The sequence below is a fragment of the Triturus cristatus genome, chromosome 8, assembly GCF_964204655.1.
Source record: "Triturus cristatus chromosome 8, aTriCri1.1, whole genome shotgun sequence".
NCBI lineage: Eukaryota > Metazoa > Chordata > Amphibia > Caudata > Salamandridae > Triturus > Triturus cristatus.
In genome coordinates, this window is record NC_140591.1 from 1,273,808,674 (window position 1) to 1,273,835,532 (window position 26,859).

General features: G+C 46.0%; 1 protein-coding gene across 4 annotated transcripts in view; it reads left to right on the top strand.

Moving 5' to 3' along the window:
* The window catches only part of DCAF6 (DDB1 and CUL4 associated factor 6), a 525,140-nt gene that overhangs the window by 126,988 nt on the left and 371,293 nt on the right, over positions 1–26,859 (top strand). For all 4 annotated transcript variants that reach the window (XM_085622996.1, XM_085622997.1, XM_085622998.1 and 1 more), the window contains exon 5: positions 24,875–24,988. In XM_085622996.1, the coding sequence (XP_085479122.1) occupies positions 24,875–24,988 (114 nt within the window). The remainder of the gene's footprint in view (positions 1–24,874; positions 24,989–26,859) is intronic.

A 26,859-nucleotide genomic window follows, 5' to 3' on the forward strand; every position in this document is an offset into this window, starting at 1 on the left:
GTCCTGTACCTTCCCACTCTGCAAAATGTTTTCCTTATGCCCTTTTTAGTAGATTTCTAGCTTTTTTTATGAGTGGGCGTGGGTTGCAGAGAACTTGGTGATTACCCTTATAGTTTTGTTGTGTATATCCATAAACTTAAATGGCATTCTAGCTCTGATAATACCAATTTCCATATGCTTCTAGCTCCTATGAATAGATTTGGTCACATCAAAGTCTTCAAGTAAATAAATCTTCTAGGAGTGCAAAACCAACTTTTGCATATAGCCACCAAACTTGCACATATAAATAGGTTTGAGATTCAGAGGATGCCATGCTCTACATGGCGGAGTACAAGTTACAAGGCTGATCTGGTTACTGGTGGCCCTCATCAGGTAAGTCGAATGGCAAGTCAAAGAAGGAGCTCACAAAACATAAGCTGAGCTCAGACACTCCCACTCTTGGGGAAGGTCACGCTTTTGGTATTTGCGGAACCCATCTCTGTCTACCTGTGTTGAAACCAGTACCTAATCTGGAGCCACTGTGCCCCAAGCTTCCATCATCAACTCTGCAGTAAATTGTGGCCTTCAAGGAGGCCATGCTGAAGATTTTCAGCTCCTGTTCCCCCGGCATGCTTTTGGTCCCATGTAACCTTCAGGTCCTCGAGTTGCCTGTGCTGGTGCACCCTCTCCTGATGCCGACTGACCCTGCTCATTCCAGCACCACCACTGGCTTGTGCCTCTACTCTAGGCCTGGGCGGTAAATTCCGTTCCGCTCGCGGAATTTGCGGAATTTTGCGTTCCGCGGAGAACGTGGAATTGCCCAAAATTCTGCATTCCACGGCTTTGCAGATTTTTTTGCTTGTTTGCATTCTCAAAATGCATGTTCGCAAGATATTTCCCCCCGAGCACGCAAACAGTGTTCGTGAACAGCAAAAAAGCATCGCGAACAAGCAGTTCCGTGTGTTCGCGGAATTTCTGCGTGCTCGCGGAGATTTTTTACCGTTTCGCAGAGCTTTGCGTAGCGCGACTACACACATTCCGCCCACCCCTACTCTACTCCTATGCGAAGGCATCACCGGATGTTGCTTTATTGGTTCTTCCTTTGATTCTGACAACATGGGCAATGGATCTGTTGGTGCCTGCCCCAGATTTGTACCCTTCTTCAGAGTAGGTGCACCTCATGAAGCTCTTCACAATCATTACAGTGCAGCATAGTGTAGAAGATGACTCACCTTTGGTTCCACATCCCTAACGTCAGTATATCGAGAGGATGGAAGTCATTTTTGTCTCTGATTATGACACAAATCAAATGCCTGACCTAGTCCAACACAATGAGAATGAGGATGACATGGAATGGAAGACTGTATGCTCGCTCCTCATTATACTGATGCTGTTCTTTATCTAGATTTTTTAAAATGCTAGTAGCCCATTCACTTAGCCTGCTTCTCTTCTGGAGTCTCTGCATGGACCCTCTGCTGAGAAAAGTGCCTCCTTTGTGGTTTTTACCAGGAGGACTGTCAAAGCTACCTCTTCCAACTGAGGAGACTAAAGTTTACCAATGTACAGAGCACATTAAAACTGCCTTCAGCTGAGCCTCTCTTGTCTTTCAACAGTGTAATGATGCGGAGCCTTAATCTCGGTTTAAGATGTTTATTATATGGACACAGAGCAGCCCATTTGCTTCCAGCATTCCAGTCTCCAGCAACTGACTAAACTAGAACCCTTGTAGATTCTACGTGGCCATGGCTACACGACCACAGTTCTATCCATGACATCACTACATCTTCCCCCTTCTTAACAGCAAAAGATATTACAAATAAATGACAAATAATAAAAATTGAAAAATAGAAATAAATCATTAACATTGTTCAATCAGTCTTTGAGGTTTGTTTTGTATCCTTTCTGTTCTTCTAAGAGGAACACGGACACCATCCTCTTCTCTATAGGTTTCATTTGAGGGGCTTATAAACTTTTTTAAATGTGCCTTATTTCTTATTATCACTTTATTCTCATTCTGAGCAGTGACAGCTGAACCTTTCATCTTAGTCACTTCCAAAGGAGATGGGTGAAATCTGCTCATAGACTTTCTTGTTTGATTTTGCCTTACCAACACCAGATCCCCTATTTCATAGTTTCCTCTGCGAACATACTTTCTTTGTTCCGCATTCCGCTTAATTTTTTTTTCCTTGTCTCATCTCTCTTTGCAATTTGTGTATGTTCTTTAGGAGGTCTCAAAGGCATTTGTGGCAAACGTGTTTGTCTAGACTGGCCAAACATTAGCTCTGCAGGAGTCTTTCCGGTCGAACCATGAGGTGTATTCCCGTAGTCATGTAATACTTGACACACGGCTTGATTTACAGAAATGTCTGTTAATATTGCCCTCTGCACACTTTTTTTTTAATGTGGCCATCAGTCTTTCCACTATAGCATTTGCTTGTGGCCAAAGTGGGGCAATTTTCTTATGTTTCATACCCATATACTCAAGAAATTTCGTAAATTCTTTCCCATTAAAAGGTGGGACATGGTCTGTTTTGGTATACCCCAAGCTGAATTAATGTCATCAAGAATAGGCAAAAGGGGCAAGATGGCCGATCGGACCTAATCCGAGTCGGCTCCCGCACCACCCTGGGCTTACCCCGGTTGCAGCGCTGTTCCTGGGCCCCTGGGCAGGCTGGGCGCCTACTAAGTGCCATGGCAAGCTGATGGGCACTCGTGGAGGTGGTCGAGACAAGCTTGGTGGCTGAATGAAACGCCCGAAGTTCGCGAATGCGGCGGCGCCTGAGACGCGCAAGATGGCGGCCCCCGGGGACGGATCCGCGCTCCACGCCAGACGAGGGTGACGGTCCGGCGGAGCCTGGCCGGAGGCGAGCGCCATTGACTCCCCCTGGGTGCTTCCGTGGCGGTCCGGGCCCGGGGGGGCGGGGCGCGGGCCAGTTGCCGACCCGCAGGAGAGTCCCCTGAGGCTGCAGGTTGTGAGGCAGCCGGGACCCGCGACCCGACGGCCCCGGATGTGGAGGATGTTGGGGGATGACCAGAGCGCGATCGGAGGCTGCACGGCGCCACACGGAGGAGGGAGCTGACGGATGAGTGCCGGTGGAGCTGATGAGACTGGAGAGGCCGAGAGGTGGAGCTGCCGGTGAGCCGCTGTGCGAGTCCCTGCGAGGCGGGCCCGTGGGCGGAGCGATCCTGGGGCACTGGTGGGTGCGACGTCCCCTCGTGGACACGCCGAGGGACATCAGCTATGTGCCTCCCCCCGGGGGGCAGGTGAGGGACTTCGGCGGAGATCGTGCAGGTGCAGGCCGGAGGTGACGGAGGAGATCCGGCCAGTAGTGGGAGCAGAGGTCGAGCCCTACATGTGTGCAGCCTGGTGAGCCTTCGGGGATCAAGCGGCGGCTTCGGCGTGGGGGGCTTATAGCGGCTGCTGCGCGACACCGGAGTGGTCTGAGAGCCCGGGTGCTGCCGGAGATCCGGCGGCGGCCTTCCCGTGCCCGGGGGCGACTCCCTGCTGAACACTGCGCCCACCGAAGCTGTTCAGTGCGGAACTGCGTGATAGCAGCGCGCCCGCCGAGAGGCCCCTCTTCTCACTGGTCGCACGCTGGGCCGACCGGGGGCGGCCATATGCCTGCTAAGAAGGGTTTAGGCAAAACGCACCGCCTCAGTGACTGCCTTCTTCAGCCCAGCGGATAGGGGGACATCTGGGGCTCCGGCCGACCCATCGGGGGCGATGGTGTTAACCAAGGAGGACCTCCTGGCCTCGCTTCGGGACTTCAAAACTGAGCTGCGGGAGGAGATGGGCCGGGATGTCCAACGCTCAATCGACCAGTTGCGCTCGGACCTGCGTGACCAGCTGTCCGGCCTCAGGCAAGATGTCGACGTGGTGGGCACGCGGGTGGTGGAGATGGAGGCGCAGCACCATGACTTGGACAGCAGGTCCTCAGAACACTCGCGACGGATTCAGGCAAACCAAGATCATTTGACACAGACGCAGCTCAAGGCGGAGGACCTGGATAACCGTGCTCGACGCGATAATATCCGCGTGCGCCACTTGGAGGAGCGGGCGGAGGGCCCCGATCTAGAGGCATTCTTGGAGGGCATTTCGTGGAGGTGGTGAAGCCACAAACCCTCAAAATCATGCTCCACCGGGCGCATAGGGTGGGCTCCCTGGCGCCAGGGGACAGACGGCGGCCGAGAGACATACTGGCTAAATTTCACTCCTACAAAGTCAAGGAGGCTGTCCTGGCGGCCAGGGCGTCTTCGGAGGTATCGTTCCAGGGCTTTACGTGTGCGCTGTTTCAGGACCTGTCCCCGGCAACGCTGGCGAGGCGCCAATCCTTTCGGCCACTGACGACTAAGTTGAGAGCGGAGCGCATTAGATACCGATGGACCTTCCCCTTTGGCCTATCATTTGAATACCAAAATAAGCAACGGACTGTTTTGGATCTGGCGGCCGGCAGGGCCATACTGGGGCTTTCCCCATCGGGAGACGAGCAGGAGGAGATGGGGGTCTCGGTGGCTGGCGGGTCCGGGGCGAAGGCCGGGGAGTGGGCCACGGTGGGTCGCACTCCTCCCCGATGAATCCACGGGGGAAACCATCCGGAGGACGATTTGGCCACAGAAGGGGGCCCTGTGTACTTGCTGCAGACCCGCAGGGCCCCGCTTGGACGCTGCCCCACCGGGGCTTGCCCCCAGTACAGGAGAAGGGGTCGCGCTGGGCAGTGGATTACAGGATCCGGTGTGTCTGGGACTTGGGTTCAACAGTTGAAGATGTTTTTCATCTCTCTTGTTTTCATTGAGATTTATGCGGCCGGGGTGGGCGGATTGTCATGGCCCTCCGGGACCTCTGCACTTGGATGTTGTGTGAGCTTGGGGTCTTTTGGTTGTTTCTTTTTCTTCTTTTCATCTCTTCTCTCTAGCTTTCTCTATTCTTGACACGGAGAGCGGGGGGATCTTCCCGAGGGTTGGGGGGGGGACGGAGGGGTGGGGGGGCGGATCTTGAGACTTGCTAATGCTGGTAGCCTACTTCCAAACCCACAATGGCTTTATCCATAGGCTCATGGAATGTGCAAGGGCTTAATTCCCCCCAGAAGCGTCAGAGGGTGCTGAAATACATATCGGATCGTCACCTGGACATAGTTGCACTCCAAGAAACACATCTACGTAAGGGGGACGAACATAGGTTGCGACATAGGTCATACCCACTCACATACAGTTCCTCAACTATCACCAAGCATAGGGGGGTAGTGTTGATGTTTCATAGCGGGGTAAAGTTTCAACTCTTAGAGGTGTGCTCGGATAAGATGGGGAGATGGGTGATGGTGAAAGGGGTTCTAAGGGGTCAGACATGCACTTTCATTACGATCTACGCGCCTAACACCGGTCAGGCGGGGTTTCTGTCCGCCTTTTGCGCGAAATTGGAGCAGTTTGCGGAAGGCTCGGTCGTCTTGATGGGGGACTTTAATCTGGTATGGCAGACGGATCTTGATAGTTCTCATTTGCAGAGGGCGGATTCGGGTTCCTTTTCCCCGGCATCCAAGCAACGCTTATCGGATCTGGGCCTTTGCGATGCATGGCGCACACTTCATCCTTCCACGAAGGATTGTACCCATTTTTCACATGTCCATCAGTCTTATTCCCGTCTGGATTATATTTTCATTAATCGATTTTTGTCGGGGTCCTTAAGAGATGCACAGATTCTTCCCCTCTCCGTTTCTGACCATAGACTGGTCATGATCACACTCCATTGGGCTGGCCCACGGGACCGCCAGCGCAAGCGGTACTTCCCCCCCCCCTCCCTCACTAGGGACATAGTACTGCGCACATCTCTGCGTGAGGCTATAGACGAATACTTTTCCCTCAATAGCGCGGAGGAGACCTCGGAGCTGATACGGTGGGACGCCTTTAAGGCGGTGCTTAGGGGCAAGTGCATCGCACTTAATTCCGCGCTCAACCGGCAGAGAGCAGCGGAACGGGAACGACTGGAGGAGGAGCTGGTGGCTGCAGAGCAGGCCCATAAGGCCAAGCCCTCTCGCATCACTTTACGGCCCCTTACGGCATTGCGGGGCAAATTGAAGTCGATATATGCAAACAGGGCCGAGCTTACCCTCTTACGCCTACGCCACACCTCGTACATTCAGGGGAATAAGATCGGGAGACATCTATCCCGACAGCTCCGAGTTAAAAGGGACAAGGAATATATTGAGGGGATTCGAGACGCTGCGGATGTGGTCACTCACTCCGATGAGGGGAAGGCGGACTGTTTTCGCTCCTTCTACAGCGCATTGTACACATCTGATTCTCTTGAGGCCCCGGTGCAGGAAGACTATCTGCAGGGGTTGTCGCCCCCCCAGGTCGCCGCCTCTACCAACGCGGACCTCTGCGCCCCCATCTCATTGGAAGAGGTTACCAAAGCCATTATGGCGCTTAAACTCAATAAGGCACCCGGGCCCGATGGCCTCACAGCCCTATTCTACCGTACTTTCGCACCAGACCTGGCCCCACGATTGCAGTCTCTTTTTAACGCCATAATCGCTCAAGGGGTAGTTTCCCCATCCATGGCGGAGGCTGTCATCACGCGCCTCCCAAAACCGGAGAAACGCAAGGATCAGTGTTCCTCTTACCGCCCTATCGCGTTGTTAAACTTGGATGCTAAATTGTACTCCTCTATCCTGGCCGCCAGGCTCAATCCTCTTATGGCAGCGCTGATACACCCCGACCAATCGGGTTTTATTCCGGGGAGGCAAACGCATGACAACACAAGACGTATTGTACATTTCATAGAAAAAGCCTCTAGAAGATGCATGCCGGCCCTCCTAGTCGGTCTGGATGCCGAAAAGGCGTTCGACCGGGTGGACTGGGGTTTCCTCTTCTCCACAATGCGACGGATGGGCTTCGCGGATGCCTTTATCGCAATGATTCAGGCCAACCATCGGATTCCCACGTCACGTTTCCAAGTCAATGGGACCTGTTCGGCTCCATTTACCCTTTCTAGGGGCACGAGACAGGGTTGCCCTCTAACCCCCCTGTTATTTGCCCTGAGCATTGAACCCCTGGCGATGGCTATTCGGCACAACCCACAGATATCGGGTATTCCGTTTGCGGGAGAGGACCACAAGATATTCCTGTTCGCTGACGACGTTCTCCTCTCCCTCACTCACCCTTCCACGTCGCTCCCGACTCTACATGCAGAGTTACGGCGCTTTGAACAGGTGGCGGGGTTCAAGATCAACCTGGACAAGTCATACATCCTCAAACTTATGATACCCGGGGAGGAGCTCCCGCGCCTCCAGCAGAGCACGACTTTCCGATGGGCGACTACATCGCTCTAATATCTAGGTGTCCGGCTTACTCCGTCCGTGGATGATCTGTATAAGGCTAACTTCCCCCCCCCTTCTCGCGCAAATTAAGGCGGATTTAGCACGCTGGAAGCCATTGTTCATATCCTGGCTGGGGCGTATTCATTCGCTTAAAATGACAGTATTGCCGAAACTGCTCCACTTATTTCAAGCCCTCCCCATTGACGTCCCCCTCTCCTTCTTCTCGACTATGCGCTCCCTCTGTTCCCGTTATATCTGGCAGGGGGGGAAGAGCCCGCCTGTCGTATTCCATGTTGCGGAGGCCTCGCTCTGCGGGCGGGGCGGGCCTTCCCGACTTCCACCTCTACTATAAGGCGGCGCAACTGCGCGTGTTGATTGAATGGTCTAAAAGAGAGTCGGACAAACATTGGTTACATATGGACCGGTCGGTAGTGGGACGGACTATTTGGGACTTAGCGTGGCGCGCGAAACGAGATCGGCCAGATAACGCGTACATTAGTACGCCCACCAGAACAACGCTGCGGGTCTGGGATTCCCTGTCCCCGGATGACCGGTGGACCACTTTCCCTTCCCCTCACACCCCCATCCATGGGCAGACGGCCTTCCCGCCCGCGTTCAATAGAGGGCCATTCACAGCTTGGGAGGAGGGGGGCTGTTTAATGATCGGACATCTATTTAGAGGTTCTAGGTTAATGACGTTCTCACAATGTAGGAATGACTTTAGCCTCCCGCAAACTGAACACTATAGATTTCTCCAATTACGGCACTGGCTCCAGTCATTGGAGATTCAGGCGGCGATCCGCAGGCCCCAGACCCCGTTTGAAAAATTAATTCGCACTACCACCACCATGAAGGGGGCAATTTCCTTTTTATATGGCCACTTTCTGGCCACTGTGGTTTCGCCGTCCCCGCGAATTAAGGCTAAATGGGAGGAGGTGGTGCTTAAATCGATTGAGGAGCAGGAGTGGGAGGCCCTATGGTCCGACATCTCAAAACACAACCACTCGATAGAATTACGAGAAGCTCACACGAAAGTGATGGTGGATTGGTACTTATACCCAGCTAAACTGCGGCGTATTTTTCCGGGCACCTCTGATCGCTGCTGGAGGGGCTGTGGGATGCTGGGGGACTTTCAGCACATCTGGTGGACCTGTCCTACGATCCGCCCCTTCTGGGAGGAGATTCTAGCGCAAATTAAATCTATGCTGGGCTATCCGATCCCCACCTCCATTGAGACGGCACTGTTGGGCCTTCGGGATCACTCCCTGCGCTACCAAACCAGAGCAGATAAGGCCATAATGTGGCTTTGCTTGGGGGCGGCGAAGGTGGCTATCGCCGCTAACTGGAAGAAACAGGCGGCACCTACGGCCTCGATGTGGCATTCCCGCCTTTGGAGACTCGTAAGTTTAGAGGACTATGCCGCATTCGAGCTCAAGTGGGGACCGCTGGTGACTTTCCTCTCTCGGGGTTTACCGGCGGCCGTTTGTCCGCCCCAGGTCAGGGGATTGCGGCTGTTTCAGCTGTAGTCGGCTGCGGCGGCCACGGGTTGACTCTCCTGATAGTCCATTTCGCAGTTGCGGGGCCCCCTGGATGAGGCATTGCCCTGTCTCCACCTTTGATGGGTCTCTCTCCGGCCCTAGGCTTCTAAGCTCCCTCCTTGAGTCTCTCCTCTCTCCCTCTCTCTCTCTCTTGCTTTTCCTTCTCTCTCATTTTTTCTTTTTCTCTCTCATGCTTTATGGGGTTTGTGGGGTGGGGAGGGAGGGATTTTGGGGAGTTGGGGTGTTTACAAAACGAATTTGCAATTCCGTGGCACAGAGACGGCGGGCTGTTTGGACTTTACCTTTCTGCATAGCCTACCGGCGCCGGACTATTAGATTCCGGTTGAAGCCCACTGGAGTCCTCCAGGGCGTAGTTTCAGGGCTTGCTTCCCCTCCTTTTTTCGCATCACTGTACCCCTCCATTAGCGTGTGTTACTATTGGGGAAGCTTGCCTCTTCTGTGTATGGCTTAGGGTCGGTACTCTTTTCTTTCCTACATCTTCGCTTGCTGGTCTACTCAGTTGTAATGCAATTGTCATGGTATGTCCCGTTTGTCGTTTTTTGATGCTAATAAAAACAATTTTGACAAAAAAAAAAGAATAGGCAAAAATCACAGATGCAGAAGTGGACGACACTGTTTTTATGATTGGAAATCTAGAATATTCATCAATCAGAACAAACAAATAACGCCCAGAATCCAGAGGTCCATAAAAATCACACGCCAGATCAGATGAAACCGCATCTGGCAATTTAGACATTTGCAATTCTTCAACAGTTCTTTCTCTTGTGGTTCACTGACAGAAATGATAAGACTGCACAATTTCTTCTACTTGACTGTCAAGCCTTGGAAACCACACTTTTTCTCTTAAAATACTTTTTGTTGCTGATATTCCTCTATGACTTTCATGTGCAAGGTTAATAACACGTCTTTGCAGACTGCTTGGAATAACTATTCTGTTCCCTCTTATAAGAAAACCAGAAGTGGCTATTGTCAATTCTGCTTGAATATTTTTGATAGCAAGCATATCTCTTTTGCATACTCCTGGTTGAAATTTTGTTAAAACATTGACATGCTTCCATCTATTTACGTTTATTATTACTTTCATTTCCACTAAAGTATTGTCTTTATTAGATTCATGAATTAGTTCTTGTTCAGATATCACTTCAGGAACTGTTGACTTATTAATGAAGTTTATGTGGTTTTCTGTATCATTCATTTCAATGTTATCGTCATCTGTTACATGCCTAGACAAGTAATCAGCTGGATTATACTCTTTTCCTGGCTCATGAATTATTTTAAAATCATAGTCCATTAACCTCAAACCCCATCTCTCAATCCGAAGGGTTCTTTTCGCTTTTGGATTTCCAAAAAATAGTTGTGAGAGCTTGGTGATCTGTCACTATCATAAATGTTTTTCCATACAAAAAATCATGATAGTGCTCACATGCCCAGACTACCGCCAAACTTTCTTTTTCTGGTTGAGAATATTTTTTTTCTATATCCTTCATGCTTCGGCTAGCATGTGAGACCAAAAATCTTGGGGCGTCCTTTCCTTGTCTATGTTGAAACAGAATAGCACCTAGTTCCACTGGACTTGCATCTACCACAATTTCTGTGTACAAGTTCGGATCGAAGTATTTCAAATTCGCTGCTGTTGCTATGTCACTCTTTATTTTCTTAAAAACATTGTTGCATTCTTTACTCCAAAGGAATGCCCTATTCTTTTTTGTTAGCTCTCTAAGGGATGAACTGACAGAAGCATAATCTTTGATATAACGAGAACAATAACTGGCCATTCCTAGAAAAGAACGTAATTCTGTTATGTCTTTTGGACCAGACATTGCCACTAGAGATGACCCCTTCTTTGGATCCGGTCTCATTCCTTTGCTTGAGAATAAATGACCATAAAACATTAACTCCATTTTACCAATTTCACTCTTTTCAGGGTTCAGTGTTAACCCAGCTTTCATAAGCTCTTGACAAACTTCCCTTAGTGCTTGATCATGTTTATTTTTTGTTTTTCCAAACACAAGAATATCATCACTGTAATTCATTGAATTTTTTACTGGTCTAATAACATTTTTTATAATTTCTTGAAAAATCTCTGCAGCTGAGCATATTTCAAAATTGAGTCTTTTGTAATGTAATAAACCCACATGTGTTGAAAAAAGTTGTAATATGTCTTGGTTTCTCATCAATTTCCAATTGATGATATCCTTTACAGAGATCCAATTTCTAATCCTGCAGTTCAAATGGGGCCCAGGATGTATCTCTCTCTCTCTCTCTCTCTCTCTCTCTCTCTCTCAATTGCAGTATTTGATATCCTCATATCAATACAGATTCTAATCTGGTTCGTGTTTTATTTTTTGTTGGCACTACAACCATCGGAGACACCCAAGGTGTTGGAACTGTAGCAGGCTCAAGTATGTCTTGTTTAAGTAGAGAATTAATTTCTTCTTCAACTTTACTCTGCATGTGAATTGGAACTCTCTTGTGCATTTGTGCTACTGGTTTCACTTTCACATTGATGTGCAACAAAATGGTCTTCCCCTTCAATTTTCCAAGACCTTTTGTCAGAACAGGAAACTCTTTTAAAATATGTTGTTCCGTTGTCACATGAAACGTCATAGCCAACAGTCACATTAACTGAGCTGTGACATTGCTTAACAAACATGGCCCAGCAGTTTCTCCTTTCAACACATGTATTTCTTCTTTAAGAGATACCTCTCCATACGATACATTTTCTTCAAATTTTCCTAAACATGTTACTGGGCTATTCGCACCCCATTGGAAACCTTTTACATTTGATGAAACAAGAGGAGATTTGTTTTCCATTTTGTCATATTCAGTTGTGCACATGATATTACACATTGCTCCACTGTCTAGCACAAAAGTAACTTTTTGAAACCCTACTAATATGTCAACAGAAGCTGTTTTTTCAATATCTTCCTTTTTTAACAAATGGATCTCTTCACCTTCGTTTCCGTCTGACATTAGATACAAACGCTGTTGTTCAAATTCATCATCAGAGGAATCGTCAAAACTTTTCATTTGTACATACAGCAGAGAAGTGATTCATCCTCCCACACTCTTTGCACTGTTGTCCGAAGGCTGGACATGTATTCACATGTGGAAATGGTTGTCCACATCTGTAACATATTCTTTTTTCCTTCCTAAAGCTTGTTGGTTTTTCCCCTCTGTTATTAGTTTTTTCAGCCTTCTTTTTATCTTTTTCTTCACTTTTGTTGTCTTTTTTGGTCATTTGGTGAACCTGTTCTAACGCTTTAACTCTTCCTTGCTCCATGTTATTTCCATGTTTTTTTGCTTGAGCATCAGTACGTGCCATACGTAAAATTGTTTTCAAATCGTGGGTTTTTTCAAGAAGTTTTTTGTTGAATTCTACTGAATTGCATCCTTGACTGACCCTTAACCTGACAGCTTCCTCGTTATTGAACTTATCAAATTCACAAAACATAATTTGGTCACAAATTCATCAATAGTATCATTGTCTTGTTGACACGTCATGTTGAAAGTGTACCTTTCAAAGTCTACATTTCTTTGTGGATCAAATCTTTTGTTCAAACTTTTCATGATGCCTTCATACGTCTTTTTTTTATATGCATCTGGGAATGTAACAATAATATCTTCCAATTCATCACCCACTAAATTGAGCAGTAAATCTTTTGCTTGCTCATCAGTATACTTTTTGCATGTGGCCTTAAGAAAATGTTCAAATTGTCTTGTCCATTTTTCCCATCTTTGAGCAATTGTGTGCTCATCTGTAACATCAAATGGTAACGTTCTTCTATAAATTGCGCTAGACACACTTTTCTCTTCTTGTTCATCCATGTGTCTGTGTGTTGACACACTGTTTGAATTTTCACCTTCTTCTACTAATATGGTATCCATTTTATGTTGTTTAATTGTTTAATCCTGTTTTATTTGCTTAAAACGGAGTTAAACTGATTTTTGCCTGACCTTAATATGGAGTCATATAGTTTTTAATTGCAATGTCCCAAAACTTGCCTGACTCTTAGATGGCCACCGAGATTTCTAAAGTCTCACCTTATTTCCTTTTGCCTGAATCTAAGATGGCTGCTGATTATGACACATCAGGCGAAATCACTCGAGATTTGCTCTGCGCATGCTCGCATTTATGAGAATCGTTTTGCTCCTCGCGCTGCACCGGTAAGCAGTTCTCCTACGTTATTAAATTTATTTCAAAGCGCAATATTTACTCGTACGCAGGCATATCATTGAATTTCTTCTTAATCTGACCACGCTGATTTCCTCATTTTAAACAACATACAGCAAGCGCTCTTACCGTACTCATAAGAGCAAGATAAGGCAGACATGGGTTTGCACCGGCGCTCGTCGCCAATCTGTAATGATGCCGAACCTTAATCTCGGTTTAAGATGTTTATTATATGGACACAGAGCATCCCATTTGCTTCCAGCATCCCAGTCTCCAGCAACTGACTAAACTAGAACCCTTGTAGATTCTACGTGGCCATGGCTACACAACCACAGTTCTATCCATGACATCAATACAAACATGGCTTTGGTTGATTCTATTTAACAGCCTGGTCTAAACCCTTTTCAGCTCCAGCAATGTGTTGTCCCATTAGTAGACGACATACTGCGGCACCTTGGGCCCCAGAGGTCATAACACAGCACCCTACGCTGAGAGCCTTGTGGTGCAAGCCTCTACTGTTAAACTCTTTCTCTGCTTCTGGCTTGCTTTTTCTGCATCCTTTGGAAAATGGGACATGAGGTCTTGTCCGCATTAGTGAACGATCTTTGTGTATCCTTTACTCAGATGGTATAGGAAGAGCTGATCCCCATCAAAGGGCATGTCTGGCAAGGAACCCTTGACATCGCCACATAATCTAGTGGCGCGCATCCAAGCATGCCTGTGCATGATGATACAGATTCCCAAACAGTAGGCAACCAAGTCAGTAATGTCCAGACCAGAGAGTAAGATCATCCTGACTCTGACTAGGGTTTACACACCAACCTAACATGGTTGCCACAATGTTCCATGGCTTCTTAACTCCCCCTTCACCTTGATCGTCCTCTGCCCTGTTCGGTATATATATTTTCCCTTTCCTTATCGGGCATCCAGTCTTAATTCCATACATCAGATTATTTAGACTGTATTAGCATACTGACTTCATAAATGGACTGCATAAATCCTCCTACATGATTTTTATTAGCACCCCTCACTTCCCTCCATCTCTCTTTTCTTAAGATGATTGGACCTTATCTAGTTCTGCTCTTTCAAACATAGACAACCGCCATGGCCGAAACATTAGTTCTGACTGCGGGGAGCTATGAATACAACATAACTTAGCATATACTGTTTTATTGAGTGAATCATCTTGATTCTTACACACACTTTACAACAATCCCACCCCACTCCATCGATGTTTACATTTACGAATGGACCCAATCTTGTCCTGCCCTTCCCTGCATAGCTGCCCACCATGACAACAATGTCGCCTCTGACCGAGGGCAGCCTTCCAATACAGGCTTACCAACATAAACTGAGGAGCGGATGCAGTATTTTCACAATGCATACAAACCATAAAAGACTCCCCTTCACTAAGGACGTTGCCGCAACATACTGTTAAAAAGACTTCTTACATACGTATGCCCATAATCCAAGGAACAGTTACACTGGCTCTTCCCTCCCTTTGCTCTAATATTCTTTCTTGTGGTTTCCTTTTTTGCTTTATTTTGAAGTCAATTAATCGCTTTCAGCTACTTCAATTATTATTTCTCTTGAGCTCAGGTACAAGGCCGTTTTAAATTGTACTTCTTTTTCTTAATGGCACTTATTGAAGCTCCCTGGGAGTGGGACATGTTACCCCTGTCACTTTATTAAGGCAAAATAGAAATCTTAGGCCCATCAAAAGCTAACCAATGAAGATGCATATCATTTCCCTTACAAGTCTCATTACATCAGCTAGTTGAGCAGGTCAGACCAGGCAGATGAACTAATATCTTTCCATAGCTTTAGTTTTAGACTGCTTCATTTTGGTGTTTCCTACCTTTCCCTCCATCTAACAGCTGACTATACAACCTGATTCCTCAGATAGACCTTTGTAACACTAGACCAAATACTTGGTAAACAAAAACGTATTCTTTAGTTTTTTCCCCACTTATAAGCCTATTCAAACTGCACTTGAGGTGGGTAACAACTTCTCTGTGGTACTATAACATACTATCCAACAGGGTTCACTCTTTTTCACTGTCACTATTTGGTAAATCTTGTTTATTGTACATTTGTCTTATGACAACTTGATAAAATGTCAAACCCAAAAATGGACCCCGTTGTTGCGGCATGTCCAACATTCGCACCATTATATTTGTCTCTTCGACAGTAGAGTCCAATATAATGACACTGTCAATGACTTGCTCTTCTGGTTTCCATCGATGTCTTATCCCGACGTGGATGCATCTCGAGGCCTTCCGGCCTCCGTGTTTGTCATTATTCAATCATTGCCCAACCCCAGCCTTGGTCCCACACCTTGGTAAACTTATGCGGGCACCCTATGGCTGTGTATACTAGCTCTTCAACTTGTGGCACCAGTCCTTACCATCTACCCATCACCGTATCAGCAGCATATGATGTTTCTATTGGCATTCACCTGTGTCGTGTTACAGAGTAGGAGAGTGTAACGATCAAGGGTTAAATCTCCCCATATACCCAGAATTATTCATTGGATGGTAAGTTGTACTGTTTCACCCACTGCCGATTCCACACTGTCACTGTTTGAAGTGTTTTTGAATTGTGGAAATTACATATTGTGCCTCCCCAAGTGTCCTCCACTTCTGAGTTCTATGCATGTTATTCAGTAAACCTGAACCTTGCATTTCCAGTACCAATCAATATTGAGTTCTTGATGTTTGTAAATAATTTTACATATATGTACTTGTATTAATAGCCTTGAAAAAGCCCCACCCCAGCATGCCATACAGGCCTAAACACATGTTGGCTGTTCCTCATATACATATATAACAGAAGATTTCCGCGAATTAAAGATGCGCTTTGACTCAATCAACTGAGCATCATTTGTTCTACAAGGTTGCATTGCAACTTATTGAATCTACTTTTGGGGTACCTATTCTCTAGGTGACACAGTTCCAAACTTTGCATATTTTACAATGAGTGGGCATGGGACATTACCCACATATGGAATGCACCCATGTACCATCCTAACATTATTGGCAAACTTTTGCCATTAAAGTTCATAGTTAGGGCCATGGGAGCCGTTATAACCATTAACCTGACATTGTCCGTTCCTAGGAGGATGAAGTGAGGTGCCTGCTGTGCTTGGGAGTGTTAGGGAGAGTGAGTGAAGATTTGTCCTCTGTCTGGACTTCAAAGAGCTGAATTGAACAAAGAGGTGCTTATAACAGAGGTACACTGCCCAGAGCATACTCAAAACACAGAAGAGAGAGAAAAAGGGTGCTGTGCCTGGGTTGTTAACTTGCCACAACTAATATTGTCACCAGTCTTTCTTTGAACTCGCGCACAGTAGCTCAAAAGAAAAGCTAGTCTAGTATCCATATGCATTGGTAATCCTCGCTCAGGACTTACACTGGGACAGTTTGCTCTGTCCTAGCAACATGTGTTCCCCAGTAAAGCTTTAGACCCCTTCCGGAGGCCGTGGAAACACCTTGTCACAGAATAAAAGCCACATTGGTGCTTTGGATGGGTTGTACATTAGCAGCCCAAAGTCTGTTGGCCCTCCATTTTGTGTCATAGCACAAATTAGACACCAACATATGCTTGATTGGTGTAAGTCAGTCTTTCAGCCCGTCACTGAGTAGGCGGAACAAATTACATCAACTGGTTCCTTCAGGGTAGAGGGGGCCTGCCATTTAGGGCTTGACTTTGATCGATGTGGTGGGCCAATTGAAATCCTGTAAACAACCCCAAATTGATTCTTACCCTCTACAATAAAGAACACAATATGAAGATCTGAAGCGGAAACAATGTGATAAGTACTTGCCTTGCAAAGGGGTCTGCCCCAAAAGAGGTGGGAAACTGTACCAACGACTGGGCACACTTCCCTAAGAAAATTCTGGACAAGAGAAAAGATAACAAGGTTAGCACATTCAAGGTGGTACTCAGTAGAAACGATCTGATAACAACACAACTAAGGGACTGTAACTACTAACTACCTGGTGCAGGCTTTGCTTTTGCTTAGGCCACTCACTTTAAAGCAGGTGAGTAGAAGCGTTCATAAATAATTATGAAGAAACCTCCTTGGTGCAAAACATCTCCTGTGCATTGTTCCTTAGATACATATTAATGTATCTAAGGAAGACTGGCTGTGCCAGTGGTAAGTGACTGTGTCAGCGTTCGATTATTTACAGTCACACAAAAATAGTGTCGCAAAATCAAATACAAGTATGCAAAACCAAGTTTTGTCAGTCTGAGTGTGTTGGTTTGTTGAAACAGCTAAACAGCAAGAGAACATTTCTAGCACAAGATAGTCCAGGATTATATCAGTCAGTGATAACTTTATTTCGGTCGAATGACCATAAAAGTGCACAAACGTACATCAACAATTACAATGACACAATAAGACAATAAATAAGCATATAAAGTTAAAAAGTATTAAAAAAGAATTAAACTTCAAGTTATCAATATAGGAATATTTAAGTTAAAAAAGTTTGTCTCCTACGCCACATACTGTACAAAAAGCGGGATACGGCAAAGACAATATTAGGATGAGTATCATAGGTTAATGACCTGCAAGCCTGCTTAAAATGGCGAAATCCCAGATTCCTGCAAATAGGAATCAGCCAACATTTCCTGATTGTATGATAAGCCGGACAAAAAAATAATACATGTGCGACAGACTCTGTTTTATAATTACAAGCAGGACAACTTTCCTGGTTTTGAGTCTGCCACATAGACGAAAAGGACCTAACCGGTAGGGTACCAAATCTTAACTGAATGTACAATTTTCGAGCAAGTGGGGGTTCTATTTGATCCATGAATTCCTCTAGAATGGGATCCTGCTTAACCATGAGGAAATCTAAGGACAACCTACCCAAAGCTGATGAGCTCGAGAAGGAAGAAAAGTTTTTCGTGGATATCAGGGAAGAAAGCTTTTTCCCAGATATCCCAGGGCAACTTGCCTCCGGATTTGCCCACAATTCCGGGAGTCCTAATTGGATGCAACCTTCATTAATATGTTTAAGCCAAGGGATCTTTTTATATTTGAGAGCAGGCCAAATCTCTGCAAATTCTGATCTATACGAGGTCAGTTCAGGCACTGACCATAGCCTCTTCCAATACAGAATTGGTCTCGCACTGATGATCTCCTCTATTGGGACTAACCCAAGATCAAGCCTAAGGGGGATCAACGGAGTGCTAGAAGGAAGCCCTAAAAGTGATCTTAGAAAAGACTGCTCAGCCTTAAGGAGAGACATTGTCTGCTTGTGCCCCCAGAGTTCAGCCCCATAAATTGCGGCCACTCTTGCCTGTCGACAGTAAATTTCAAGGGCAGGTGAGACAGGTTTAAAAGTTGATTTTTTTTAAATACTTTATTTAAACCCCCAGCCAATTGGGTGAGTTTGAGCGTTGACTTAGCAATCTGGGAGTTCCAGCTAAAGTTCTCCATTAAGGTAACGCCCAAATAAACGAAAGTTTTAACCCTTTCAAGTGGAGTATCAAATAAAGCTGGATTTGGACGCACCCGCTTAGGGGGGTTAAAAATCATGTACTTTGTTTTCCCCAGATTTATTTCAAGTCCCCTTAACTCACAAAACCATTCAGTGTATTTTGTATGCCTGAAGACGTTTTGGACAATAACAGAGTATCGTCTGCAAACATCAATGCGGGCACTCGACCTGATACCAATTTAGGGGCGTCATTATCTACCACACGATTCAGATGGTCAATAAGACCATTAATATAAAGGCTGAATAGTGTCGGGGCCAGGACACACCCTTGGCGAACGCCTTTTTGGACGGGAAAGCGATCAGTAAGCTCGCCATGCTTTCCACACCTTACTTGGGCAAAATTATTATCGTGGAGCCTAATTAGGACGGCCAATAAGTAAGGCGGAAGGCCCAGTTCGGCCAGTACTTGCCACAATTTGGCTCGAGGAACTAGATCGAATGCTGCCCGCAGGTCCACAAACACTAGGTAGAGGCTGCCACCCTCGACCAAGGCTGTTTTCCAGTACAAGACCTGCAGGCGAAAAATCTGATCTAGAGTAGAAGTACCAGCCCTAAAGCCTCCCTGAAATGTGGAAAGTATCCCATTCTCCTCGATCCATCCCAGGACCCTGTCCAAAAGAACCCTCCCCATTAATTTTTGTGAGGTATCAATAAGGCTAATAGGCCTATAATTGGAGGGGGTTAATGGAAAGCCCTTTTTGAAAACGGGTACTATTTCTGCCCCGAGCCAGGTATAAGGTACTTTACCCCCCTGTAAAATGCGATTAAACAGGACGGCCAAATAGGGTGCCCATATCTTTGGTTGAGCCCTAAAAAGGTCCCCTGGTAGTTTATCCAAGCCTGGAACCTTATTTGGGGGCATTTTTTCGATTGATGTTTCCACCTCAACCAAAGTGAAAAGTTCAGATGGGGCATAGCACTCTGGGGCTGGTAGGAAGTCTGGGGTATCAACAGACAGACTATCAAGGTCACTCGCACCATAGAGATCACTAAAATGACATTCCCAAATAGAGGCAGCAATATTAGGGACAGGGGCTTGAGAATGCCCACTAACTCCAGTTGCAACAATAGTCCAAAAGGATTTTACGTCCTTACAGCTGAGCGCATGGCCCAGCTCTTCCCACAGTACAGCCTCCCCTTCCTTCTTAGCATCGCTGATTGCCTTTTTGTACAGGGAACGATTTGCACTAATAACTTCCCTGTCCTTGGTTTTTATTGCAATCAGCAAGTCCTTTTTGGCTGTACGGCAGGTTTTATTATACCACCTAGCTGTTAAGGCCCGGGACTGTTTAACCCTTTTTACTGGGTACAAGGTGTCCTTTAGTGCGACAATCAGTTTGCTATGAATATCAGTGGGGCTACCCAGAGGCCCAACTCTCCCCATCTCTTCTATGAATGGAATTATTAGTCCGTACAGTTCCGCCAGCTTACTAATGGACATTTGGAGTTCTGGCCACTTTACTCTCCTTCTGCAATTTGTGATTGTCAATGGATCAATCACCAAATTATCACCCGGGGCAGGATTTTTAAGTCCAAAACTCCCCGGTTTAAGGGTCAAGACTAGAGCGTTGTGGTCACTATCGGACCTCTCAATGACAACAAATTCATGGAGCCTATCCCAATGTCTGGCTTCAATAAAAATGTAGTCAATTATTGAGGTATGATTTGCTCTATTAAACGTTACTTTACCAGGTCTGTCTGGCATCACCCTACCATTGCATGCTCGCAATGATGCGGCTAAGGAGAGTGACTGCAATTGCAAGACAAGGGGGGTCCATGCCTTGGCCAAAGGAGCCAGTGGCTCAGGAATGTTCCATAGTGCATCTACTTCATCACAATCTCCCGTATTTGAGTCCAAGAGAGGCTCAAAGTGGCAGTTAAAGTCCCCACCCAGGATTAACACAGTAGTGGGGTCAAGTGACTGTAAGAGTTTAGACACTACAATGATAGCCTTTGATTCAAGGCCCTTCTTAATAGGTCTTGAATAGACATTTATCAAGGCAATACTTGGGCCATTCACTACGTCCAATAATACAAGTTGTACATCCCGGGAATCTGTTGTGATATCCTTCGCCTTAATCCCCAAATGGGAGCCAACCCATATGGACAACCCTCCCGAGCTGTCCTTGATTATCCTTAAGTATTTACATTTTCGACACAGAGCTATTTCTATGATGACTTTAAGGTACTTGGTGTTCACAGAAGTCCAAGTACTTGTTTCAATGCACTGGAAAGGCAACTAGAGGGATGAACACTGCTGGGGTTGTTGCCTCACTCTCTGTGATGACAAAAGCAAATGTGGCCAAAAGGGCAGGCCTTCCTTTTGAAGTGGCTTTATCTCGACATAGTTGCATAGTTGCCTGCTTTCCATTAGACCTGCTGGACTCACAGGAATGTTCTTAAGTTATGTGCTGTCGTTTATGATGGACCTCCAGGAGCCTTCCAGATGCATATTATGAGGAGGCAGATTTGTGTGAGACTGCCTGAGGTTGTGGCTTGTGGGTCTGTAGGGCAAGGTGCCAAGGGCTTGGAGATGAGGGAGCGCAAGTTACCCCAGTCCTGGGAGGACAGAAGAAATTTGAAGAAACAATGCAAGGGGGAGTGGGTGGGACTGTCAAATCAAATGAAGGACATGGAAATAGGTGGCAGTCTCTCTGGTTCTGTCCTCAAGTTCACACGCTTTGCAGTACAATAAGTGCATAAGACTCCAGGACTTCCCTGATTCCAAACTGTGGATGGCCAACCACCGTTGGTGTGGGATTGGTATAACTTAATACGTTTTTAGAATGGCTTGTGAAACACTGGGTGGGCTTGGAGATTGCTGAACAGTGTCAATTTAACTGCCTTAGTGATGTATTGTTTTCAATCCATCTTGGCCCAAAGTACCTCGGGTGCAGTTTCCAGTGTCCCTTGAACTGTAGGTTCTTAGTGGGCAATCACAACTTGTGTTTTTGTTTGTATTCCGGAGCCTGACGCTGATGGACATCTGCTTATTGTTTGTAGGCTTTTATGGCTTCTCTGAATTCTTTGTTTGCATCCTCATAAGTGGGATTGGTGCAGACAAATTCTGCCATCCGTAGCAACAGAGACCCAATTATTCAATTACTGTAGGAGATAGCTGAGTAGGGAATTACTCCAGGACCTGTTTGGTCCTATTGTTCTCCCCTTTGGTCTGAGGATGGCAGCTCAATGATAGCTTACGTTGATCCACAGTGGGACACAAAGGTAATGCATGAAATGTGAGACAAATTGTGGTATCCAGTCAGTAATTAGGACTGATGAGAAGCAGCGAAAATCTTTTTCTTTTTGCTTGAAGCTTTGGCTGATGGCTGTGTACTCGATAGGCCTTTAAGAGTAACATATAGGACCATTTTCATTAAGTTATAAACTACCACTACGATGATATCCATGCAACACAAAGCATTTTGAATATCCTTTCCAGTTTTGTTTTCCCTTTTTTTTTTTGAGACACTGCTTGAGTTATTCATGGATGAGAAAACCTGGTTCGGCAGAGCTTACAACCCCATCCTCAGGCTAATTTGAATATGTCTGGATGTAATCTGGGGTGGCTTAGTGGGCAAAAAAAAGAGGGGTTGGAATGCTACCCCAGGCGGTTACTAGCGGTTAGACTCTTTGCAAGCATTCAACCCATTTCCTCTTGATTGTTTCCTGCATCTCCTATAGCATATATGTCTTGCCCACATGCTCCTAGTTTCTGGGACGCAAAAGTGATCGACCAAGATGTACCTGCACAGCAACATTAGCCTTTCATTGAGAAGAGAACTGCGTGGATACAAAAAAAACCCTGACTCCTGAACAGAAATGGCTCACTTTGGCTGATGCACTTTTGTGTATCCTCATGTTGCCCCCCACTTTTCTGCAATGAGAGTAAAGAGCATCCGGTGCACACAGGAAAGCAAATCAGCCAGACTAAGCCACTATGCTATTCATCTGTATTGGCTCTGATAGCTTTTAACCACTGCAGGGAGTAGACCAGCATTTTTAACGATTGGTTGTTGTGTGGCTTAGTGTTAAGCCACAAAGATGGTTGGACGAGAGTTGCAGGATGATTTGTATTCCTGTGGGTGGGCACAAGACAAGTTATAGGATGGTATGAGTTCACAGGTGCTATATTGTATGGGGCGGATGAGAGGAATGTGAGAGAGAAGCAATGAGGACGACTGAAATGCAGGCAATGAAAATCGGGTATATGTTATAAACTGCACACCTTTGATTTACTTCTTCACCACTCGCATTGGTGGACTGTGGATTCAGGCATTTGACTAGGGAGGAAGTATTACGGGGGCTCTGTGTATAACTTCAAAATTGTTACTGGCTTGACAATACACAATTTAATATTATGCAGTTATGATGCATACTTCTTCCCGTATACTCCTCACATAAATAAATATCCCCATGTGCCAGAATGGCTCTGGAAACTTTTTGTAATTTTTTTTTTTTAGCAGTAGCGCTCTGACATTGCTGGATGGCAATATGCTAATCGAGTTCTAGCTCTGCCCACCTATACATTCATGACACTGGCCTATACATCGCACCACTTGGGAAGTTGGTGTCTGTTTCTTTTTCCATGCCTTACTGATGCTGGTCCAGAGTTCTGTGCTTTTCAACACTTATTCAGCAGAGTTGCAAAAATGTTACCTCCTTAGACCTCGGTGTTCTGGCCCTGACAAGGCTGTCGCAAGTACCTATCCTTGTTCGATCCCTTTGACATCTGCTTGCGGTACCTACCACCTGACCACAATCTGTTGATGTACGAATCATGTGCCTTCATGGGACTGAATTCCATCAAGAAGCAGTAAGTTAAGTTTTCCGTTGCTCAGGCCCTTAAAGAAAAAATCTCCAAACAGTCCATCGTCCCTCCTTCGGTTAAGTCTCTTAACAGGTAGTGTTCCTACAAGGATACTAAAGGGTCCTTCCATTAACAACACAAGAAAAATCATAAAAAACACAAGTTCTCTTATTTGTTGTTGAAGAAACAGTACTGCTAACATGGATATATGGAAAGTAGGCAGCACCATTTCCTCACTCCACCTTTTTCCTTGGAGCCAATTCAGGTTCTTAAAAAGCTTCAATCAGAATTTCCTTCTCCATCTACTAATCCATCTCAAGTGGATGCTTTTGGTAGGTCATGCAGGATATTTTCAAGGCTACCCCTCTCTCTGTCCCTTCCGGCTCCCTAAGATGGACTAGACCATTTTGACACAGCGGCTCCAGGTCCAACACAGCCTCACTCTGTGCTTCCACTAGCTCGCTCCTGGCATCTGCTTCTATGTCTAGGGCACCAGAGAGATTGACTTCAGCGCTGTTCTCAGGGCTGTGCTCCACAATGCCTCAGCCCTTGTAATCTGAGTTTGGTAGGCCATTTTGTCATAAATTCTTTTACGGAGCCTCCAAGTTGAATAAAAAAAGTGAATATATGAAGCATTGCAGAATGCACTCAAGATAGCAACATGATGGTTATACATGAGAATAGTAGTTGTAGTTTATGTATATGTTTGTTAGCACATGAGGATAGCTCTTCAAGTGTGGAAATCCTGTTAGACAGGAAGACATATATATGCCTTGATATCCATGTATGATGTAATTGTTCCATGGTTTGGCCTTCCAAATCATGGAGGGATATAACGACACTGTGCAAAACCATTATTCACATTGTGTTTCAACGCCCATGTCTGAAAATGACATAATACTTGCTTTTAACACCAGTACGTGGGCTTGAACTGATATTGGCAATATAGGAACTTATGGAATGCTAGTAAATTTGGACACCATTCATGAAGCTAATACTTCCTTAAAAAAATTTTTTGGGGATAAGTTTAAGTAATTATATTAATGTGACTTTGTTGTTTTAGAAGAGACCAGTGTAAGTGTTAGCGCTTGAATGTGATTGATATTTGTTTTTATTATTAGTGCTATTCATATTTGTTTGTTTTTATGGTTTGTATTGTAAATGAGCGTACATTTAAAAATAAGCTAGGTGTTTAAATAAAAACAAAAAAACTAAAAGAATTTATTTGCACAACTGTTGATTGAGACAAACATTCTGACAATTTGTGCATACCTTTGCGGGATACTTAAAGAATACAGAACATTTATTTTATTATTTGGGCATTTGAAAGAGCAGCATTTTCTGGTAGCACATCTCAGTGTTTCAGTACAAATGTCAATGATTATATTCAGTGTAATAAATGTGGCAGCTAAGTTACATAACAAGCCTCATAAACATGTACTTAGGTTCAGTGATATCTATGTTAACTAACTTTTCCTTTGAACCTTTTCCCCAAATAATGAATTAAAGACACATTGCTTTGTCCTCAGATTATGACAGTTCCGAATGACCCCAATACCTTTCTTTCATGTGGGGAAGATGGCACTGTCCGATGGTTTGATACTCGCATGAAGACTAGTTGTACCAAAGAAGACTGCAAAGATGTAAGATTCAACGTCTAAAAAGTTATCTCAAATAAGATACACCCCTGATTATTGTTAAGGCTTACTAAACTGAAAAGTTTGTCTTTTCTTTTGAATGCTGAAGTGACTTGTGATCTACAGTTATTTTTATAGATTTCTTTGTGGTTTAGATCTAGTTCCTAGCTGTTCACAGTAACTTTCCTTGGTATGTTTTAAAAAAATAAACTTTTATATTTCTCCCTTTCCTTGGTACTACACATGGTGTATAGATTTCGGTGTTCCTTGGATCCTCCTGCATTGTTACCTGGCAGCATGCAACAGATTTTGTCCCCAAAGAGGGGTGTGGCGAGGTGCCAAAGCAAAATAGCGCACAAGGGAGAAGCTTCTACTTAGGATGGTGAAAACTGCTCAAAATACTGCACTGATCCTGTGATCGGGAGGCTTCTGGTGTGTCTGATCTGCTCCCAGGCCCATGGGGACGAGAGGACGAGCCGGAGCACCATTACTTGCCTGGGAGTGGTCGCAGGGACCATTGCTCGCCTGTGTGAGCCGAGGAATGCGGCTGCCTGAGTTCCGGGCCGAGAAGCTGAGTGGCAACTCTGCCAGTGCACCCACCTAGTGGGTGCTTGTGAAGGCAGTCGACTGAGGCGGTGGTGCAGGAGGTCTACAGAGAGAAAAGAGGTGGGACCGCCGCACGCTGCAAGGACTGGTGGTGTTAGAGTTTGTTTGCGCGGGCCCCAAGGCGATCAGAGCCCTGCAGAAACAATCCTGTACGGCGTCAGTGGTGCCCCACCACCAGCCAGGAAGGGTTTGGGGCTAGCCACGAACAGCAAATGCGCCCGTGAGAGATGTCTCCCCCAGGTGCAACCCCGACAGCACAACTCCTGCAGATTCCAGTCAGTGCCCATTGTCGTGATTCTTGGGTAGGCTCTTTCTGCAGTGAGCACAACACCCAAGTACGATTGGGGAGCCCAGGCACGGCCATCCTTAGCACTGGCACTACGACAACGAACCCATGACTGATGGAACAATGCTCGACAGAGGTCCACAGAATACCTGGAGAGGAGGCGTACACCCTGAACTAAGCACTAAGGTCTGTGGTTATTAAGATACCTATGGCTTGCGTTGGGCAGGCACGCGTCTAGTGTGCAAGCCAGTGGAGGGGAGAAGTTTGGAGCCCTGTCAACTGATTGGCACTCACTTTTAGACTACTGATGGGGTGTGGGAACCCTCAGGGCCAAAAGGTGCTACCATCGCATAAGCTTGAGAAATATGCATTCCTCGCAGATGCAGGGCACTGAACAAGAGCAGGAGGACGTGCTACAATTGGCACTAGGGTGTGCCCCTGAGCCTTCCATGAGAGACCTTCTGCAAGCAGTAAAAGAAATGAAAACAGCACTGGACCATAAAATGGATACTGTTGCATTGGATATTACCATTATCCGAACAGATCTGCAAAAGACCTTGGCGCAGGTGGGGACAGTGAGGCCACGATCTGGGAACACAGCGGAGTCATTAAGCAATGGAAACAGAAGTCCCCCAGCTTAAGTAGGCTACTGGTCGTCTACATGCACGAGCTGCAGATGCTGCAGGGTGATCTAGAAGAAATAACGTGCGACTGGTGGGACTACAAGAAAAAGTGTACTGTAAGACACAAATGCAGAAGAATACGCAGAAACATTGCTGAAATCTATCCTTAAGTTGCAACACATCTCGGCCCATGTTGTGGTGGGGAGGGCCACCTAATCTTGCAGCGTGGCCTCTGCTATTAATTGCTATACTTGTGAACTATAGAGACCTAGATGTGGTGTTAAAAGCAGCGAGGCTCCAGGCACCACTTATGGTTGAAAACCACACCATCATTGTTGGAAACCGGGCAACCGGGTTAGCAG